Source organism: Nuphar pumila, chromosome 3 (genome assembly GCF_984573655.1).
Source record: "Nuphar pumila chromosome 3, dmNupPumi1.hap1.1, whole genome shotgun sequence".
In the NCBI taxonomy this organism is placed as follows: Eukaryota; Viridiplantae; Streptophyta; class Magnoliopsida; order Nymphaeales; family Nymphaeaceae; genus Nuphar; species Nuphar pumila.
In genome coordinates, this window is record NC_143251.1 from 136,297,336 (window position 1) to 136,316,956 (window position 19,621).

General features: G+C 39.2%; 2 protein-coding genes across 2 annotated transcripts in view; one reads left to right on the forward strand and one right to left on the reverse strand.

Annotated features, from left to right (window-relative positions):
• The window catches only part of LOC149843978 (uncharacterized), a 39,810-nt gene extending 37,919 nt beyond the window's left edge, over positions 1-1,891 (forward strand). Inside the window, exon 20 of the mRNA XM_090000209.1 lies at positions 310-1,891. Within this exon, the coding sequence (XP_089856335.1) occupies positions 310-355 (46 nt within the window). The 3' untranslated portion in view covers positions 356-1,891. The remainder of the gene's footprint in view (positions 1-309) is intronic.
• Positions 402-3,895, reverse strand: LOC149843979 (SPX domain-containing protein 4-like). Its single transcript, XM_090001005.1, has 4 exons — positions 3,518-3,895; positions 880-1,008; positions 499-790; positions 402-406 (listed from the first exon to the last, which is right to left on the reverse strand). The coding sequence occupies exons 1-4, from the start codon at positions 3,893-3,895 to the stop codon at positions 402-404; spliced, it is 804 nt and encodes a 267-aa protein (XP_089857131.1).
• Between the last annotated feature and the right edge of the window lie 15,726 nt (positions 3,896-19,621).

Consider the following 19,621-nt stretch of genomic DNA (forward strand, 5'->3'; position numbering starts at 1 on the left):
AAGATAAAAATGTACCTCCTTTCTAAGATATGCATTAGCATAGATACCATGCCTGTTTCTGCAGTTTGATCTATCAATTCTCTGAAACCAAGCTTAAATGCCCAAGAGAATCATTGTGACAGTAAAAAAGCCAGTTAAATTCCTTGCAATTGTATTACGAGACTTTATTACAAAGCTTTATACAAGCAGGAATCACCATCATCTACACCAAAGTCCATTTTTTAGTAGAAGTTCTACCTATTCTCTCTCAATATTTACCCATTTGTTATAAGAAAAATTCAGCCTCGGTTTATTGAGCTTTACTAACAGGAAAGGACGTCTCTTGATCATTCCCTTCATTCTGCAAGACTGTTGATGAGTTGGAAACAGAGTTCTCATCTGTAGCAGCTAGCGACTCGTTATCATCCTGGTTATGGAAAAAGGATGCAAAAGACAAAGGGTTGTAAGTCGAACTCTCTCTTCGAAGCCCTTGTATCGTCCTCATTGCTGCCAACGTACTTCGGTAGATTTTGTCAGCGCCCTCCTGAAGAGACACTGCAGTCTCAACGGAGCTTGAGCTGCCTCTCTGCTCGGCCTGTGTATGTGGTTCAACAACTTCTGCTGTCAGGGGGAAAAGAAGTTCAAGATTGGCTTCACATTCATGGACAAGCCTGGTAAGAGGTTCTGTTGTGAAGAAAGGTTGATGAAGGGCGCGTTGTATGAAAGGCAGGCGCAATAGTGCCCCAGTTCTCTTGTCATATTTTTTCAAAATCTTTACAAGACCTGCAAATAAGAATTCCTTTAGGCACCACTGCAAGGTGAATTTCATAGTTCAAGAAAGGTAGGGAAGAGGCAAACAGTACCTATAAAGTTAAGAGAGCTATAGTTTTCCAAAAGCACCATTTCCCCATGGATGGTAACATAGTCCTTGCGGATGTCTATCATCTCCTCACTAAACTCCCCTTCAGATGTGAAATCACCACTACCTTGGGTTTTCTCTTTCACTCTTTCAATCCTTTCCTTGAGTTCCTGCAGAATGTGTGAGGAACAAACTGAAACTAAAATGAATTATGTGACCTTTTTTTAGTATCAAATAAGTTACACAGAATACAAAGTCCCTATAAAGCAATAAAGAGATGGGAATTTCTTATGGACGAAGCTCATTATCGTTACAAACATAATTACAAATATATTCATAATAAGTAGTCATACTAATCTTATTAATAATTAATAATCAAGATCATTAAAAGCAAAATAAAGCTTAAAAATATGATGTCAGAAACATCTATTGTGGATTAGAACCATATACTTTGTTAAGATATAATAATGTAAGATCAACATCACTGCCAGCTCAGCTGTCTAAAAGGAAAAATAGTTGCAAATGAACAATCCCAATATATGGGTTTGAGGAAATAATACAACTAACTACACCTATCTCATAGACTATGTCACACGGTCACTTCACTTAGCATGTGTATCACCTGTCGATATGACATGACACTTGGATACTTCATGGACACGACACGACACTTCATGGGCATAGCCAAATGAGTTTTACACAGTCAACATTGTGTAATTAACTTTATCTAGTTTTTTTATGATCTTTTTTACTTATTTCATATCCATTTGAGTTCTTTTAAAATCTGTCATCAATTATATTACATTTCAATTTCAACCAGTAACCTGTATTGTTGAAGGTAATTTCTCGGCAAGGGTATTTCTCGAAGAGATTTTCAAAAGTTGATAAATCTCGGATCTCGGGAGTTTAAAAAATTGAAAAAAATATAAATAACAACAAAAAAGCTAATAAAATAATGTTTTGCATTATTTTTATTCCAAAAATATAAAGAAACATGTTTTAAAGGTTTTAAAATATAAAATAAACAAAAAAATAGGAAATGCAAACTTAAAATGAATAAACAAAGAGTTTTCCCAAAAATATTGCGATAATATCAAGATATTTTATCTTATGGCAATATTTTGAAAATATTGTGAGATATTACCTTTAACATCGGCTACCTTAAAATATCGGTATTTCTCGCGATATTTTCAAAATATCGCCAATATCGGTGACAGTGATTTCAACATAGTTTCATTATTTGTTGTTTTATGCACACTTGCAAACATACATACATCTATGTGTGCGTACAGATGTATCCCTGTGTCCTAAGCTTTTTAAAATTGTTGTATTGTACAAAGTGTATCCGCATCACTTCCCACTCCCACATCCGTATCCATGTGACATAGCTCATAGTGACTAAACTATGACCTACAAGGATAGTATAATTTGTCCAGATAACCAGTGGATATGGAAATTGGCTTCTGAGAACCATCAATCACTAGAATTAGCAAACCAGAAAGGCAGAAACTAAAAGAAATAAGCTTCAAGAGACAATATGAAAGTTTGTCACTTTCGCAAGCAAGAATTACATAAGATTCAGTAAGGCAGCATGGAATGATTAAACAAGATCTAGCTTTATTAGATGCTCATCAGACATGAGGATGGTGTGGCTCAAAAGATAAGGAAAAGCTTCAATCATGTTCTTGTGCATCAGCAATGAAGTGCATGATATACTGAATGTAGAATGAATGGATGACAGGGATGCTATAATCAAATGAATAGTCCCAATTATCGAAATTTGAGTAAAGATGGTGAAAATATCATAGGAAAATATATAAGAAGAATACGAGCAGCAAGGAGAACATCTCCCACGTAACAAATTTTTTTTCTCATGATTGAGAAGGGATAATTTGTTACAGACGTGCGTGCATGCACACATGCGCCTGTAATTGTTATCACAAATGATCTTGAGAGTTCTTCTCAAGGCTAGGAGTCTCAAGCACAATTAGAATAATCCGATACACTGGTTCCAAGAAATCCAAATATAATTCATGTAACTACTAAGAAATCGAGATCAATCAAGCTGAGGGATAGCCCACGGTAGGTTGAGCATTCGGGGAATATCATTTTGTTTCCCTACCCACCGTTTCACAGAGGGGTCAAATTCATGTTAAGTTTGATCATACCATCATGAAAGCTAACCAATTTCAGCATGATATGAAGAATTGGAATCACGAACAATAATGAAATCCACCACAAATTCGGCATGATTTGAAGAATTAGAATCGCTAACAATCACGAAATCTACCACAAATTCAGTATGATCTGAAGAATTAGAATCGCGAAACCTGTTCTACTTCCCACAGACATTCTGTTACCCATACTTGCAGATTACAGACATGCATTGATTCAAAAAACAAATATGCATGTCATTCCGCAATGAAAATACTGGCACTGAAACAGAGCATGTAAATAAATTTTGCAATTCGAATGCCGAACATGGATGCACCAGTTTATCCCAAACACAGAGACGAGTCCGGATATCGTAATAGGAAGCGAGACGCCCATAACCTTACTCATCCTTATTTCCACGAAACGGGTGCATCCGATTCAGCAACAATCTTCAAATGCATGTAAATCCAAAAATGTCCAAAAACAGAGAAAAAAATAATCCACCAAAAGAGAATAAAAACTTACCTGCAATCGGATGATGAACTCCTCCTCCTTATCGACGTAGAAATCGTTGAGCTTCTCCAATTCCCGATCGAGAAGTCCGACGAACCACTCATCCCCACAGGCGCTCTGCGCCTTCCCGTCCCCTCCCTCATCCCGATATACTCCGTCAGAATCGTGCCCGGGCTCGACGTCACCGCCTTCCCGTGCGATCCGGTGTTTGCTGGAGAAGGATTCGCAGTCTCCAGGGCTCTCCCAGCCGCAGAAATCGGCGGGGGGCGGAGGGCCAGCGGCGGAGATCTGCTTGAGGAGCTTCTTCAGGGGCTTGTAGGAGAGGAACTTGTCCCGCCAATCCGGCAGGGTCTGCTCCAGGTGCGTCCCGAACTCCTTCCCGAACTTCATCGTCCCCAACCGGCCTGAGAGGGAACCATGGGGATTGCAGAAACCCTAACCCTAACGCTAGCTATCAAAGTTTTAGATATCATGAAGACGATGGAGATTGCGAAGTCAGTGCGTGCCCACCACCTTCCCCATTCTCTCTCTTTTTGAAACAAGTGGCGAATTTCCGCTTTTTCAGATTCTTCATTAAAAAAAAGGCGATGGTATCTTTTGGGCGGACTTGAACCAGAACACGACCCGATCCGATTCATTGGCTGACATGCAGTTCGGGTATGGGTCTAGAGCAATTGTTGTCAGTATCGTTATAGGCCCTGTATCGTTAGGCCAACGATTCAGGTGAATCCGATACCGATACTCAAGTGAATCGTTCTGAATCTGTAAAAAAATAATTAAAAAATATTCCATATCGTATGTGTTAAATCCATTAAAATAATATTAAAAGTTAATTTTAAGTATTTTTTACATTTATTAAAAAAACCGATTCATGGGAAGCACTGATACTGACAACATTGGTCTAGGGTTCCTGACTTGAACATGTGAATGTGATGCAGTAGGGGTAGGGAAAGGGGTCAGATAAGGTCCATATCATAGTAGATTCAAGTACGAGTCCTAGTATCATGCAACAGATCTGAATCTAGATCCAGATATATGCTAGATTGGATAAAGCAGAGTTGGTCCACACCTGAATTTCGCACGACATACTAGATCTCACAAAAAAAGGGTTAAAAGTAGGGGTGTCAACGGGTCGGGTTTGGTTGGAACTCAGGTAGAACCAAACTCGAACGTGATTTGAGATGATGGTATTCGGTCAGGACCTGGGTCTAATCGGACGAGAAACCTTCCCTGGATCCTATAAGGACTCTATGAACCAGACCCAGAGCATACCCAGTAAAATAATATTTTTTTTATCTTTTCTACATTGAAAATTTGTGGATCTTAGCCAGAACCCGGGTCGGGCCCAGGTCTGATATGAAATTTCACAAACCAAACCCAGCTTTATATATTAATCGGACCTTCAAGTCCAACCCAAATTCTAATTGGACCTTCTTGTTTATCACCAACTGACATTATAGGGTATGGTACCGGGTCAAACCCAACCCAAAGAAGATTTACAAATGGTTTGGATTTAATATGGATCTGATGCAGGCCCAGCAGCAAAATGCTGATCTGAGTTCAACATATTAAAAATATATCACAAACATTTTCAACAATAATATTAAGAGAGAAAATTTGGTACATTATAGGTTGATTTTTTAAACATTTAGAAAAATCAACTTAACATGAAAAAAAATATGATGCAAGGTCAGTGTCTACTTAAAACAAACATGATGTCTGATCTGCAAAACAATAATGTACTCGTGAAAACCAACGGGTGCAGCCAACATTTTTCTTTTTTATATAATATTTATATATTGTTGTTATTTTAAGATTTAAAAGATACGAGAGTGAATCCTATCAAACGCAATCTCACCCAGCGTTTACAAACCCCACCTCTCTCTCTCTGTGGGTCCCATAGTGAGGGTGCATTCTCACCCAGCTTTTGACAGGATCCCCTCTCTTATTTGACTTATAGATTGTAGAGAAAATTCATTTTGTAAAATCTTCATTGCTTAGACATGAGCATGGAGGAAATCAAACTCTGCTACTCTTGAGAGGTATGGAATGCTTTTATAACCTTCTTTACCCATGTATCTAAAGAACACAATTTCTTGCTTGTTCAAAAATTACAATTGCATTAAAAAGATGAGAGGCATATAATTTATTATATAAATAATTTCAAGAATATATGTGATGAGCTTGCCGTCATAGGCAAGTCAATTGACGATGATATCAAGGTGTTTTGGTTATTGAATGGGCTTGAAGCTGGTTATGAATCATTTGTTATAACCATGCTAAAGTCATCAACCCTGTCATATGAACAAGTTGTCGGGTTATTGCAAAGTCATCAAACCAGATGTGATTTTTATGAAAGAGTGAACAACCACTGAGCATTTTTTAGCTAAAGAACTGAAAATAAAAAAATATCATTTTTCCAATAAAAACAACAATTTTCTTCAGAAGGTCATGAGTTCACTCAAACAAGTCAAACTATAAATCGTGAAAATAATTCTGCTCCAAAGAAGTCATTCAATGGTCGAGCAAGAAATCAAGTTCAATCAAAAAATAAAGAAAAGGGTGTGACCTATCAAATTTGCTTCAGGCCAAATCATAGCACTATCAATTGTTGGCATAGATTCAATCAAGCATTTCAGACAGAAGATGTCTCTCAAGCTCTCACAACATTAAAACTCTCTGATGGTCAAGATAATGCATGATTTCCAGATATATGAGTGACTGCCCATGTCACTTCAGATATAGGTAAACTTGACAATCTTAATAAGTATTATGGTATGATAAAAATCATGATTGATGATGGATCTAAATTTGTTATTACTCACACTGGAATGACAAACTTAAAGGTTGGAAGCAAAGAATTAATACTAGAGAGTTCTTGTTGTTCCTGAGATTAAGAAAAAACTAATTTCTATTAACCAATTAACGTTTGACATGCCTTATTCCTTTGAGTTCTCGTCTAACGATTTTTTGGTGAAGGATCAAGCCGACAACAAGGTGGTGGTGAATGACAATAGAATAGGTGGTTTGTATGGAGTCATGTCGGAGAATAAGGAAGTCTATTATTCTACACGATTCTGATATATTAGCAAGGATGTCTGGCATGCGAGACTTGGCCATCCTAATATGCAACTAGTTGATTTTCTAGTTAAAAACAATTTTATTGAGGTAACCACAGAATAAATTCCCTTCAGTATGCCCGAGTTGTTGAATGGGCAAAATATGTAGGTTAACGTTCCTTCATGCTGATGAACAGTATTCTCAATTGTTTGATAAAGTTTATTATGATTTGTGGGGGCCGTCACCCATATCTTATTTTCAACAATTCAAGTTTTATGCTATATTTGTTGATGAATATTCAAGATTCACATGGTTTTATCCGTTAAAAGCCAAATCTAAGCTCATAAAAAAATTGTTGAATTTTACAATTTGGTGATTACTCAGTTTGAGAAACAAATCAAAGTTTTTCAAACTAATGAAGGAGGTGAATTTCATAGCCACATGTTGAAGAAATTTTTGAAAGAGGCATTAAACATATTAAAGCCTACCCAAAAATGCTAGAGCAAAATAGTATGGCATAGCGTAAGCATCGCTCTATTACTGAACTAGGATTAACTATGATTTTTCATAGTAATATTCCAACACATTTTTAGGTGAAAGCTTTCTCCACAACTCTGTGGCTGATTAATAGTCTTTTATCTCCAAACCTTCATATAAAGCCGCCATTTGAATTGCTAACAAAGAAACAATCAAATTTTTCATGCCTTAGATTGTTTGGTTGCTGATGTTTTCTATATATTAGAGACTACAACAAAAATAAGTTTGAACCACGATCTCTACTATGTGTATTTTTTTGATACTCCAAATTTTATAAGGGGTACAAATGTCTTTATCCTCGTATTAACCATGTTTTTATATCTAGACATATTGTGTTTGATGAACATGTTTTTTCATATAGAGCTCCTGGTAAACTGTTTTATTTTATATTTGATAATGAAGAATTAGTAAATTTTATTGATTCAAATAATTGGCATCAAGCTAATAATTTTATGGAGAAGGGTTGCATTAATGATGACCATCAAACTAGTGCTCTTCGTGATAATACTTCTAGGTTTCCTACTGAGAGTCAAAATGAGTCTCAAGAGAACCGTGAAAATTTGATTTCTCTTGAGCCTGAAGAACTCAACTTGTAAATTTTGATGTTGCTGGAACAGATGTTGAGAACATTCATCATATGGTCACACGATGGAAAGAATGAATAATCAAACCAAATCCTAAATGTTTAGCTCTAACTGTACCACTGAAACCAAAAATAGTTAGTGAGACATTTTAGAGTTCAGAGTGGCGTTAAGCTATGAAAGAAGAGTTGCTTGCATTATAACATAATGATGCGTGAGTTCTAGTTCCTCGTATGCCTAATATGAATGTAATCAAGAGCAGATGGGTGTTTAAGACAACGATTAAAAGTGATGGGAGTGTAGAGCACCTTAAAGCTCACTTGGTGGCTAAAAGATTCAGTCAAATACCTGAAGTTAATTTTTTCAAGACCTTCTCTCAAGTCATAAAACCTCTATCAATTAGAATTGTTCTAATAGTTGCTCTTTCCTATAATTGGTATATAGGGCAGTTAGATGTTAAGAATACATTTTTACATGGGTTCTTAACTCAAGATGTCTATATTGATTAACCTCTTGAGTACAAAGATAAAAATAAACTTGATTTTGTGTATAAATTAAATTGAGCCTTATATGGCTTGAAACAAGCTCCACGAGCTTGGTATGATAGGTTTGGTACATTTTTGTTCTTTATGGGATTTTATTCCAGTGTTGCTAACTCATCTTTGTTTATTTATCAAAGTCATCATAGGATAATACTTTATGTTGACAATCTTATTCTCACAAGAAACAATCTCATTATGATAAATGAGTTTGTTACCAAGGTTAGCAATGAGTTTGTTATGAAAGATTTGGGCTATCTCCACTACTTTTTGGGAATCGAGGTTCATTGTTTTGCTCAAGGCCTATTCTTGAATGAAAAATGGTATGTTATTGGATCGTGCTCAGATGCTTGGTGTCAAGCCTGTCTTCACTCCTATGGCATCTAGTCTTCGTCCTCCTAAAGAAAGTGAAAAATTATTTTATGACTGTACTCTGTATAAAAGTTTGGTCGGAGGGTTACAATATTTGACATTTATTAGATCAGACATCTCATACCATATAAATTATGTTAGTCAATTCATGCAAATTTCCACTGAGTTTCACTTTCAAATGGTGAAAAGAATTTTGCGGTATATTCATGGCACTATTGAGTATGAAACCCGATTATTGGCTAACACTATAATTCAATTATATGCTTTTTCTGATGAGGATTGGGTAGGTTGTTCTCTTACCAGAAGATCCACCACAGGCTTTTGTACCTTCTTTGGCACCAATTGCATATCTTGGAGTGCTAAGAAACAACACACAGTGGCTCATTGTAAGATCCACTGCATTTCTAAAGAAATTTTATATGAAGTATGCTTCAGTGTTGAAAATTTTGTGTTCTAGGCGAGAATTGCTCATAAATTTGGCGTATATTGTTTTCTGAGGTTCTGAATCGCGTAAATTCGCTTTATGAGGCGATTCAGGGCTAACCACGATGAATTTAGCCTTGATATTTCTAGAGTTTATTTATATTATACTTAATTAGTTTCACTGCGGATTCAGAGCTTAATTGGGAAAAATATCTCGTTATTGCATGAAATTGGCAAAAAAAATGGGTATATCGGTAAATACGAGTCACGACGAGAGCGAATTTTGTCAGAATTGAAAACCTAAAAAAAAAAACTTAGGTTCTAACTCATAAATGGTAAGGTTTGAAATGAAATTATTTAAACCATTGAAACCTAGCTTTTAAAAGAAAAATTTATCAAGGTTTTATGAAATATTCAAATTGGATTTTTGTAAAGTTAGAGGAGGCTTTTCAAAAATCTCCAAAGGCTTGATTTGGAATTTGGAAAAGGTTGTTAGCATGGGGCCCACGTGACCATGAGCTCAGCCCATGCTACTTTTCAAAAAAAAAACTATAATACATTTAAAAAAATGATATTTAATAGGCATTTTTGAAAAGGTTGAAAATTTTCAAAATGGGGGATGATTTTTGGAATTTAGAGAAGTGGGTGGCATAGCCCTCATAGGCTGGACGCCCCTTAGGGGTGTAGCTCCATCCATGTCAAAAAAAAAAATAATAAATAAAAATATAAATTTTGAATTTTAAAAGGTTTGATCTTTGGTCAAAAAGGTGGTCAAGGGGGGAGGGGGGGGACATACTCTCCCTAATTTAGGGAGAGTGGTTGGGGGCCCGCTCAAGGGTTATAGGCCCTTGAGCTAGGCCCATTAAAAGGGGTCAAACCCCTTGGACCTAGCCCCTATAGGGCTATGGAGGGAGTGAGGGCGTGTGGGAGGAGAGCCCTCTGTCTCCTCCCCTTTCATCTCAGCCCTCCATCACTTGGAGGGGATTATTTAAGGGAGTGAGGAAAGAGAAATTCATTTCTCTCTTCCTCCTCCTCCACCGTCTCCCTCCATTCTTCTTTTTCTCTTTTCTCTCAAGTGTGAGAGTGAAGAGGGTGTAGAGAGAGAGAGAGGCCTTGTGCAAGGCTTGTGTGAGCTGTAGGGAGTGAGTGTGGAGTTGCAAGAGGCTGGTAAGGGCGGTGTGTACGTGGTAGAAGCCGGAACCCCAACTCCTTCCTCATTTTGGAACCCCAAGGTGAAGGATTTCTGCACTCTCCCATTTTATTTTGGAAAATACATGTTGTATGATGTGCATGATTCCAATTAGTTTGTTTGCATGGGTTATGCTGTCCCATGACAAAAAATGTATCACCTAAGCACGAACACACAGACACCGGACGTTCTACACAATGGAGTTGTCCTTAGGCGTTTTCGGAGTTCTGGAACTCCGGAGTTCGCTCTGCTAAAAATACCGTATCTCATTGGATATTGATCCAAATGAGGCGATCTTGGACTTTTCGGAAAGGGGAAAGAACGTTCTCCAACTTTTATGTTTACGGTTTTTGCTGGTTCAGTCTAAAAACCTCTATAAAATCCTCATTTTAGCAGATGTCTAGGGATTTTTGTGAGTGTCCAGAAAGTCCCGAACATTGTCCGGTAATCCGGTGCTACCTATCAGACCGATCATTGGAATTTTTCATTCTAAGACTTTTTTATAAGGTAAGACAATTATCTACGACTTAGGTGTTTATTATTTCTTCTAATTCGTATTGTAAACACTTCAAAAAGTTCCGTTTTAGCAGACTGATGGGTTTCCGTCAGTAGTCCCAGAAGTCCCGGACACTGTCTGGTAACCCTGTGCCACTTTCCAGACCGCTGGCCAGATCTGGGTGATCTTGGTCTCTGTGCGAAGCTGAGAAATGGATCTATGAGTTTCGTGTTAAGAACCTTCGCTAATTCGGTGCGTACAGACCCTGAATCGAGTCATCTTTTAGGTAATTTCTGAGCAACGTATATAACTATATATATATATAATGGTAATGGACTCGTTGTGTCCCACTGCGACCTCTGCAATGTCGTGTATGGCAAAGTGGTCTGACCCACCTCGAGGTTCAAACCCACCCGTAGGGTCTTCCCCAAGAACGTGGTGAAGGGGCGGCACATGGGACGCCCCACGGTTTTGGGTAACTGGGTGCACATTGCACCCGGGGCGCCCTCATGTTGGAGCGCGCCCCAGCAACTAGTAGGTTGCAGGCTCACTGCGGGCAAATCCCAGGCCCAGGGAGGTCTCCTCTTAGATCCGGCAGGGGTCCGGTCCGACGTGGGCCAGATCAGCTGGTCGCTGACCAGTCGGGCCTTCAAACGCGTCTTAGCCGCATCCCATGGTGCAGGCTGCTTGTGGCCTGTTGCGGGCTGCTGCCTCAGTAGCCTGGGGTCTGACATATGGGTCAGACCAAGGTGGGGCCAGGTCTGGTTCAGCAGACCAGACCGCCCAAAAGACCCCAGTTGGAGCCCCACGGTGGCGTCGGGTGCTAAGTGCGCCCGCAAGACTTAGCCAACCACTAAGTGGTTATGCGTCCTGCTGCACCCACCCGGTAGCCTCGTTGTAGAGCTTAGTAAAGCTCATATTGGTAGTTGTAGTAGCCCTATGAGTCTGGTATGAATGCCCAAATCACCTACTTATACGATTTCCACCTCGCCGCCAATTCAAAAGGCACGAAAATACACGTATGAAGGCAAACTGATGGAAAACCACAAATGGAATCCTTGCGGCACGTGTATGTTGTCCAAACACTCCGTATAGTACACTTGGCACCAACAGTGCAAGGTACGAAACTGCCTATAGGACCTGGTGGGCTACAGTTAGCTTTTTTGGCATTTTGGCACATGTTATGTCGTTTTACCCTTGCACGTCACGTTGGTGGTCCAGAATGACCACCATAGCCTTCGCTGCTACATCGTGGTGAGTATTGAAGGGGTATAGTGAGGCGAGCGGTACGCTGCCCACGTAGCTTTACATGATCCCCAAGTATTGGGTTTTTCGACATTTCAGCAGAACATTATCATTTTGGCCTTTTTGAGTTCCGCTAGTGCGATAACACATCACAGACGTGTTGTTGTAATCCCCGTATGCATGGGGTTACATTGAGAATCATTTTTTGACACTCATAAGTGTTGACGCTTCGATTTTCCCTAAGCGAATGACTCGCTACGCATTTTGAGCTGACGTATGACATCGGAAATATGTATACTTGGAAAATTCATATTTAAGGCTTTGGACACTTGCTGCCGGATAATCATGATGGAATATGGATTTTTGCCCTGTATCGCTCGGAGAGGCAAAAATGTGCCTTTTCATAAATATATGTGGTATCACTGCTTTCAATTGTGCGAAAAGCTTGATAATGTGAGGTTTATGCATGTGGCACATCATGACACGTATGTCACTAGTTTTGATTCATTAAGTACTTCTTGTTTTGGCTCACACTCATATATTGATGGATATATGATACCAGACGCGTGCTTTACACTCAACGAGACATACACTTGGAAAGAACTGAAAGCACAATAGGGTATGACACTTTCGACCTGTTAAGGTTTGGGACTCGGTTGGAGTCTTTGGGCAGTGGCCCGGGTTCGTGAGAGTGTGCTCACACAGTGTGTCACCCTAGGCATAAAATGAAAATGGCAAAATATCGTCTTCGCAGGCGATGTGCTCATGGTGGCCGTGAGAGGCTGAGCACGTAGATGGGCAGACCAAGTCCTCGTTTGCGTACCCCGCGGGGACCACGAGGCACAACTACCTCGAGAGGAGGTATGACTTGAAGAATGAGCCTAAATAAGATAAACCTGTCGCGCCCCATTCACAATTTGGTCACCCAAGGAAAGGGTGAATGGTACAACCCTGAGTGACATGTCATTACTACGACCCGTTCTTTTGAGGAGTTGATGCACCCTCTGACCTCCAGTCACTCGGAGTTAGGGAGGTCAAGGTTACTCTCTTCAGGGACCTCTGCTACTGCAGTAGTATAGATTGCAATTCTTTGCCCCTGCGAAAGGTTTCTCCTAGTTGTGTGCTGCACGTAGGTGGTTTTCTTGGTCTGTAGCATCCTCGGTTACCACACTAGAAATTAAATAACAGACGTCAGGTGCATGTCTCACAGAACTCGAGGGTTTTCCTTCGCGTACCCGAAGGAGGTAAAAAGAAGAATATAAAGACTAACCAAATAGACTGACGTACAATAGTTGGTTACTTGCTTACTTTAGCACTGCTTGTACTTCTATTTAATTATTGTACTTTGTTGGTTAGTTTCTGCTCTGTTTCAGTTGTTGCACTGTTACTTACTTTGTAGTTTTACAGTCTTTTAGCACGAGCACTTACCTGACACTTGCACATATATCTGTCACTTTACCTGTTTCATGATATGTGCCTTTTCCTTGATAAAATGGATATACAATGTGTTGTTCTTCACCAACTCGCAAGAGTTCTGACCCCGTTTTATGGGGATACAGGTGATGAGTAGGCACAGTAGCGGTGTGACGGCGTACGGTTAGAGACTTGAGACCCACACTTAGCTCCAGATCTTGGTCCTTGTCTTGTTTTGGAGTTTTAGGAGAGTTTTCCTCTCATTTTGGGAGAGACTGGTTGTATGGGTGTTTTCAGTCTCATTTTGTAAAACTCTGATATTATATGTAATTGGAATGGACATGTGGTTTGTATCTTTTATTGTGGCCCGCTTAGACTTGCAGCCTTTGATTACTCCTTTGCACTTTCGCTATTTATTTTAAACTCTTACATCAAAAAAAAAATTTGCTCAAAAACCAAAGGTTTTTACAAGGTCGGGGTTTCGGGCGTCACACTCATTCCAGCACTGAAGCTGAATACAAGGCAATGACGTTGACTGCAGCAGAACTTACATGGTTATCGTTTATCTTTCGGGACATTAAGATATATTTATCTGAACCACCTATTTTATTTTGTGATAATCTTTCAACTCTTCAAGTGATTATTAAACCAACATTTTATTCTCGCATGAAGCATATTGATATTGACTTTCACTTTGTTTATGAAAAGATAGTTCATGAGAGTCTTATCACTAAGTTTCTTTGTTCACAACAGGCAGCTGATATCTTAACTTGGCTCTTTCTCGGGTTGCCTTTGATCGATTTCGTAGCAAACTCGGGTTGTGGATTCACCCCAACTCGAGTTTGAGGGAGAATGACACTGATAATAATAAAGATAAGGAGGTTCATGATAAGAGGCATAACCAACTGACACATGAAGAGGCATAACCAACTTGTGTATGTGAAGAGTCCTCATCAAGACGGTCGTGATCAAGATAACCGAATACATGATAAGGAGGTGCATGATGAGGTGACTAATTGAATACATGATAAGGAGGTTAATGATGAGGTGGTTCACGATAAGGAGGTTCATGAAGAGGTGAGGTGGCTGACCGAATACATGATCATCCGAGGCTAAGGCAAATGAAGGTCATTGATAAGATTGATAACCAAATGAAGGTTATCGATAATGCTCAGCTAAGGGTAAGAGGAGTTCACATGAATCATAAAGAGAGAGAGAGAGTATGGATATATTTGAAATATTTAATTGTAAAAACTATATAAAGACTCTCAATAATGTAACCTACTTAAGTCGTTGAGTTGAGTAGAATATTTGTGTTGTGGATGTAGGTGATCCTAACACGGAACCGCGCAATATCATATGTAGTAAGTTGCTCTTTCAATTAGTTCTTTTTGTTTTTAGAATTATCACCCTACTGATACATGTAAGAAGCAAAATTTTCTAAAATGATTTAAGAAAACAAAAAATAACAAAATAAATAAAAGAAAAACTAAAAAATAAATTGGAGATAATCTCAAATTTGGACTGCCTGGACTTCTACCCCTCTCATCTTTTTGTAGATAAGAAATTACCTCACATGGACACGTCAAAATGGTGTCGTGTCATCACACCAGACACACACAGGCACAAGATGTGATGCAGTTATGGCTGCGACATGAGGGTAACACGGTTAACCGAATCGGACTTCGTCAACCGCATGTCAGAGATTCCAAGGTCAAATTTGACCTTTTATAATTTAAAAAAAAAGTAAAATAAGAAAAAGGGATTATGACCCCTTTTGTCTCTCTTCCTCCCTCCCTGTTGTTCACTAACGTTGGGTTGCGACATCCTGATGATAGAGGTGGTGGTAGGTGGTGCCAGCCTTGAGCCCATAGGGGTGTCAATGGGTCAGGTTTGGTTCGGACCTAGGTGGTACCAAAATTGGACCTGGTTTTTGGGTATGGTATCGGGTTTTGACCTGAGTCTAATCCGATTCACTGTAAGAAAAACCATACCCATACCCGATAAGAACAACATGAATCAGACCTGGACCATACCTAGTAAAACCATATTTTGTTATCATTTTTACATTAAAAATTTGCAGGTCTTAATCGGAACTCGGGTCGAGTCCAGGTCTAGTATAAAATTTCACAAACTATACCCTGGTCCATGTATTAATAGGTATTCGGGTCCTGACTCGGTTCTTATTATTTATCACCATACCCAGACCCTATAAGGTTTGGTTCTGGTCAGGTCCGGTAAACCAGGCCCGTTGACACCCTTACACTACTGGGCGAGGCATCTCTCTCTCTCTCTCATCCATTCTGGGTTGAGTGGTTCCTCCAAATCTCTCAGAGCCGTCTCTCTTTCTTCTCTGATTCTGTCTCTGTGATGATCGAAAAGGGGGAGGAGGAGGGTTGGATCCTTCAATCGATCTCTAGATTCTATCTAGGTTTTGATTGATTTTTTTTAGGGTTTTGCCTATCTAGTTGAAAATCTAAATGGGGTATTCTGAATTTGTGAGATGCTTCATATTATAGGACATGGGTTTTTTTAGGGTTCTAATTTAGGTGAATGGTGATGACATGATGGGGCTTTCCAAATATCTAGCGAATTTGTGACTGTAAATTTCTATTGCTTTATTCATTAATCATTATTGCTTTATTTTATTTTTTTGTCTTCTTAAGTTTAATTGCTTTATTGCTTGCTTATAAATAAGTTATTTTAAAGTCTGAACTTTGAATCTTGTTAGTTGATGCTTGTTAAAATTAATGCATGATTAGATAGAAATTTAGAATTTTTTGCAATATATATATATATATATATATATATATATATATTGCAAAAAATTCTAGTCAGATCCCATTTTCATTAGGTCCCAGCAAAAAACGTGGCTGCAAGTAATTTTGTTTTATCTAAACCAATAGATGTGTTTATCAGTCTACTTAGCAAATAACGTGCATTCAATTAGGTATTTCTCATGCGCATATGTGTTTTTTTTAGAGGGGTGAAAAATCAACGGCTCATATTGTGCTAAAATTTGATGATAAAAGATTATAATTCGTTTTAGTAAATTGATTCAATCTAAAACATGTTTTATGGTAAATAAACAATTGTGAACACATATACTGGTTCAGATTACAAAAAAAACCTATAACCATGGTCTTTAAGGGCATTATGTGAGGCCTACTCTTTGCTGGGTGTTGAGGCTTACGCCTCCCACCCAACAAAGAGGCTTTGCCTTTTGCAGGGGGGGGGGAACTCACCACGCCTCTTTTGTTTTTAGTTTTAATGTGGTAAGCACAAAAAAGGTGCCTACCTTTATCCATATTTACCTACCTAAGGCGTCGCTGCTAAAGGTGTTATTAGGCGAAAGCATTGGGTTGTTAGTGAGGCCATCACAGTTATGGAGCAACTGTTATGTAAAGTCAGTCATAAAAAAAAAAAAGAATTGTGTCGCCATTTTATAATAGTCTTATAAATCACCATTTTACTTGATCCACTCTCAAGGATACCACCATTGTAGTTAATATTCATCCTTTTTCACCACCTCTAGGGTTGGGAAATCAGACGAACTGCTCATGGTTCGTTTGGCATGTGTTCAGCTTGTAAACAGCTCGTTCAAACTCGTGAAATAGGTTCGACAAGTCGAACATGAAGATGTTCTATTTGGTTCGACTCATGTAGGCGTGTTAACTAGTAATAAATATATTTTACATATCTTTTATATCATAGGGTAAAAATCGTTGAAGTGTTTGGCTTGTAAACAATAGAGTTCAAATCCTATTGATTATAGCATTGCATTAATGTTATATTTTGTAAATGAATCAGTTTGAGCTTGGCTCAGTAGGTTAAAAGTTTGAATCCTATTATTTTTAATTAGAAAAAAAAAACATGTTTTTTTGGTTAACGAGTCCGCTTAAGCTCATCTAATTTAACTCGGGCTCATCAGGAGCTCTAGCACTGGTCAACTCGTCATAAGAATGAGCTGAGCTTGAACACCCTCTGTTTGGTTAATTGGACTAATTAATCCTCAAGCCAATGCAAATTGATGTTGCACCTACAGAATTCACCCGTATGCATCCAAGGGCCCCCCTCATTGCATTGACCATGAATATTTCTACAGACTATGGATGACCTAATTGTATGTAAATTAAGACCCCCATTAGGATGACCAGGTGGTATCCTATGTGGTAAGCGGGGTCCTATGTCAAGCTGAAGGCCCAGGATCGAATCTCTCTGACACATGGGGAGGCTGTTGTTCTTCTGATAGGGGTCTGCCTAACCCCAGCTTGCCTTTCAGGAAGAAAAAAAAAAGCTAATCAGACTCATATTTTGGTAATGGCTTTACCTTCATCTGATTCTGAATTAGGGATGGCAGTGGACCGGGGGAAAGTGGGGCCCCGCCTCGCCCCGTTTGGACCGGGGATGGAGGCGGGGACGAAGGTTAAAATCCATTCCCATTCGGGGATGGAGGCGGGGATGGACGTACCCTTTTCCCGTCCCCACCATGATCCCCGCCCCGCCGTGCCTCATCCCCATTTGAACCGGGGATGGAGGACATGAAACGGGGATGAAGGCGGGGATGGAGGTTCTAATCTTGAGGCGGACCTTGTCCCCTGCCCCGCCCCGCCCCGCCCCACTGCCATCCCTATTCTGAATCAGATTAGACTGTATGGTCCTCCCTATCCTTTATCTTGCTACAGATCAAAGTTTTTTTCTTTTAGATCCATAATTTTGTTTCTTCAAATGGGAAACAGTCATGGGCCACTAGAATATGAGAGCTGGAAATATGTGATAGAGTTTTATTTATTTATTTATTTATTGTGAATTTGACTCTGCAGATGCATTCAGCATGGTCTATTTGCTAGGAATTGACCGTTGGATATCGTTTTTTGACAAAAAAAAAAGAAAATATGATTTTTGGAAGTTTGAATATTTACAAATTTTGAGCCATCGATTTTCAAGCCTTAAAATTCCCACGTATGCATCACAATCGGATGACTCAGGAGTCGGTCCCTTTAAAACCAAGCATGTAGATCACATTTGCACCGTCAGATTTAAGAAAAAAAAACATAAAAAAAATTATGAAAATCAAGGTTTACACTGTAGTTCTCATATTCTAGTGGCCCAAACAGACATGGTGATTTGAATTGTCATGTAATAGTAACAGAATTCTTGAAAATTCCTTGTTACCAATCCAAGCAAACCCCAATTGAGTTCTCAGTGTTATAAGTTAAAGGTCACCTACATGGAACGAACATGATTCGAAACCCATAAGGGATGTCCCTTGCCACAAGGTAGAAGCTGTGTACTCACTCAAGAACAGGGAAGGCCTCGTAGGTTTCACCAACCGAAGGCTTGCCAATATGCAGTAGGGGACGAAGAGTTTTTCCTTGGTCTGACCAAAAAATAAAATAAAAGAAAAAAGTTGATTAGTGGGGCCCATAAAAGGCCAATAGAGAGGTTTATTACCGTAAAAGAACTTACTGCAATCCCAATTTTCACAAGCCATGTTCAAAAAGCCCCTGGGTTTCTTGTTTCTATCGATGGTTTTGCTAAAAAAACCTTACATAAAAAAACCTAGCACCACCCATATCTCCACCCCAGCCATCTCTCTCTCTCCTAAGAAAACCTCCCATTTTGATCTTTACAAAGGCTCATAGCCTAAGAATAGCTCAGGTCTCATGCTCAGTCTTATGCCGAGCTCAGTCACAACCAACTTGTTCATCATGGCTAGCTCAAAGAAGGCTATGAACCCCCCTAGGTGAAGTCTTTCCCTGCTATGATAGCAACTTGGAATTGATCATGTCTGTGTGTGCGCGCGCGCGAGAGAGAGAGAGAGAGAGAGAACATTTTAAAGATTTTTCTGGCCCTCGTGATAGGCAACTCAATGGTTAAACTGGGGGAAAGAAAACGTAGGATAAGAGGTTCACAAGATATTTTCCCTTAAAGTGTTTCCCACTTTATGACTTTGCGTGTGAGACCATTTATTAAGATGACGACCAATAAGACAATGTCATCACCTTCACCACCAATTAGATTGGGCAATTATGGGGATAAGTATTAAACACCATCCGTCAACATCCCTCCGTTATATGTCTAGAAATATTGCTTTCATGGTTATCCAGATATGTCAGTTCCAAATCACTCAGTATCTTTCATATCCTTCTCAACATGGAAAATGACCCAGCCTTTCAGTTTAACCAAAGCAGGGACATGTTGGTCATTTTTGCAAAAAAAAAGAGCCCCTACTCCTTGTTGGGGAACCGCCTCTTTGAA

Coding starts and splice junctions, on each gene's coding strand:
- LOC149843979 (XM_090001005.1), bottom strand. CDS start 3,895: ATGAAGTTCGGGAAGGAGTTCGGGACGCACCTGGAGCAGACCCTGCCG. Junction 1,009..3,517: donor AGTTCATCATCCGATTGCAG/GTAAGTTTTTAT, acceptor CACATTCTGCAG/GAACTCAAGGAAAGGATTGA. Junction 791..879: donor TTACCATCCATGGGGAAATG/GTGCTTTTGGAA, acceptor TTCACCTTGCAG/TGGTGCCTAAAGGAATTCTT.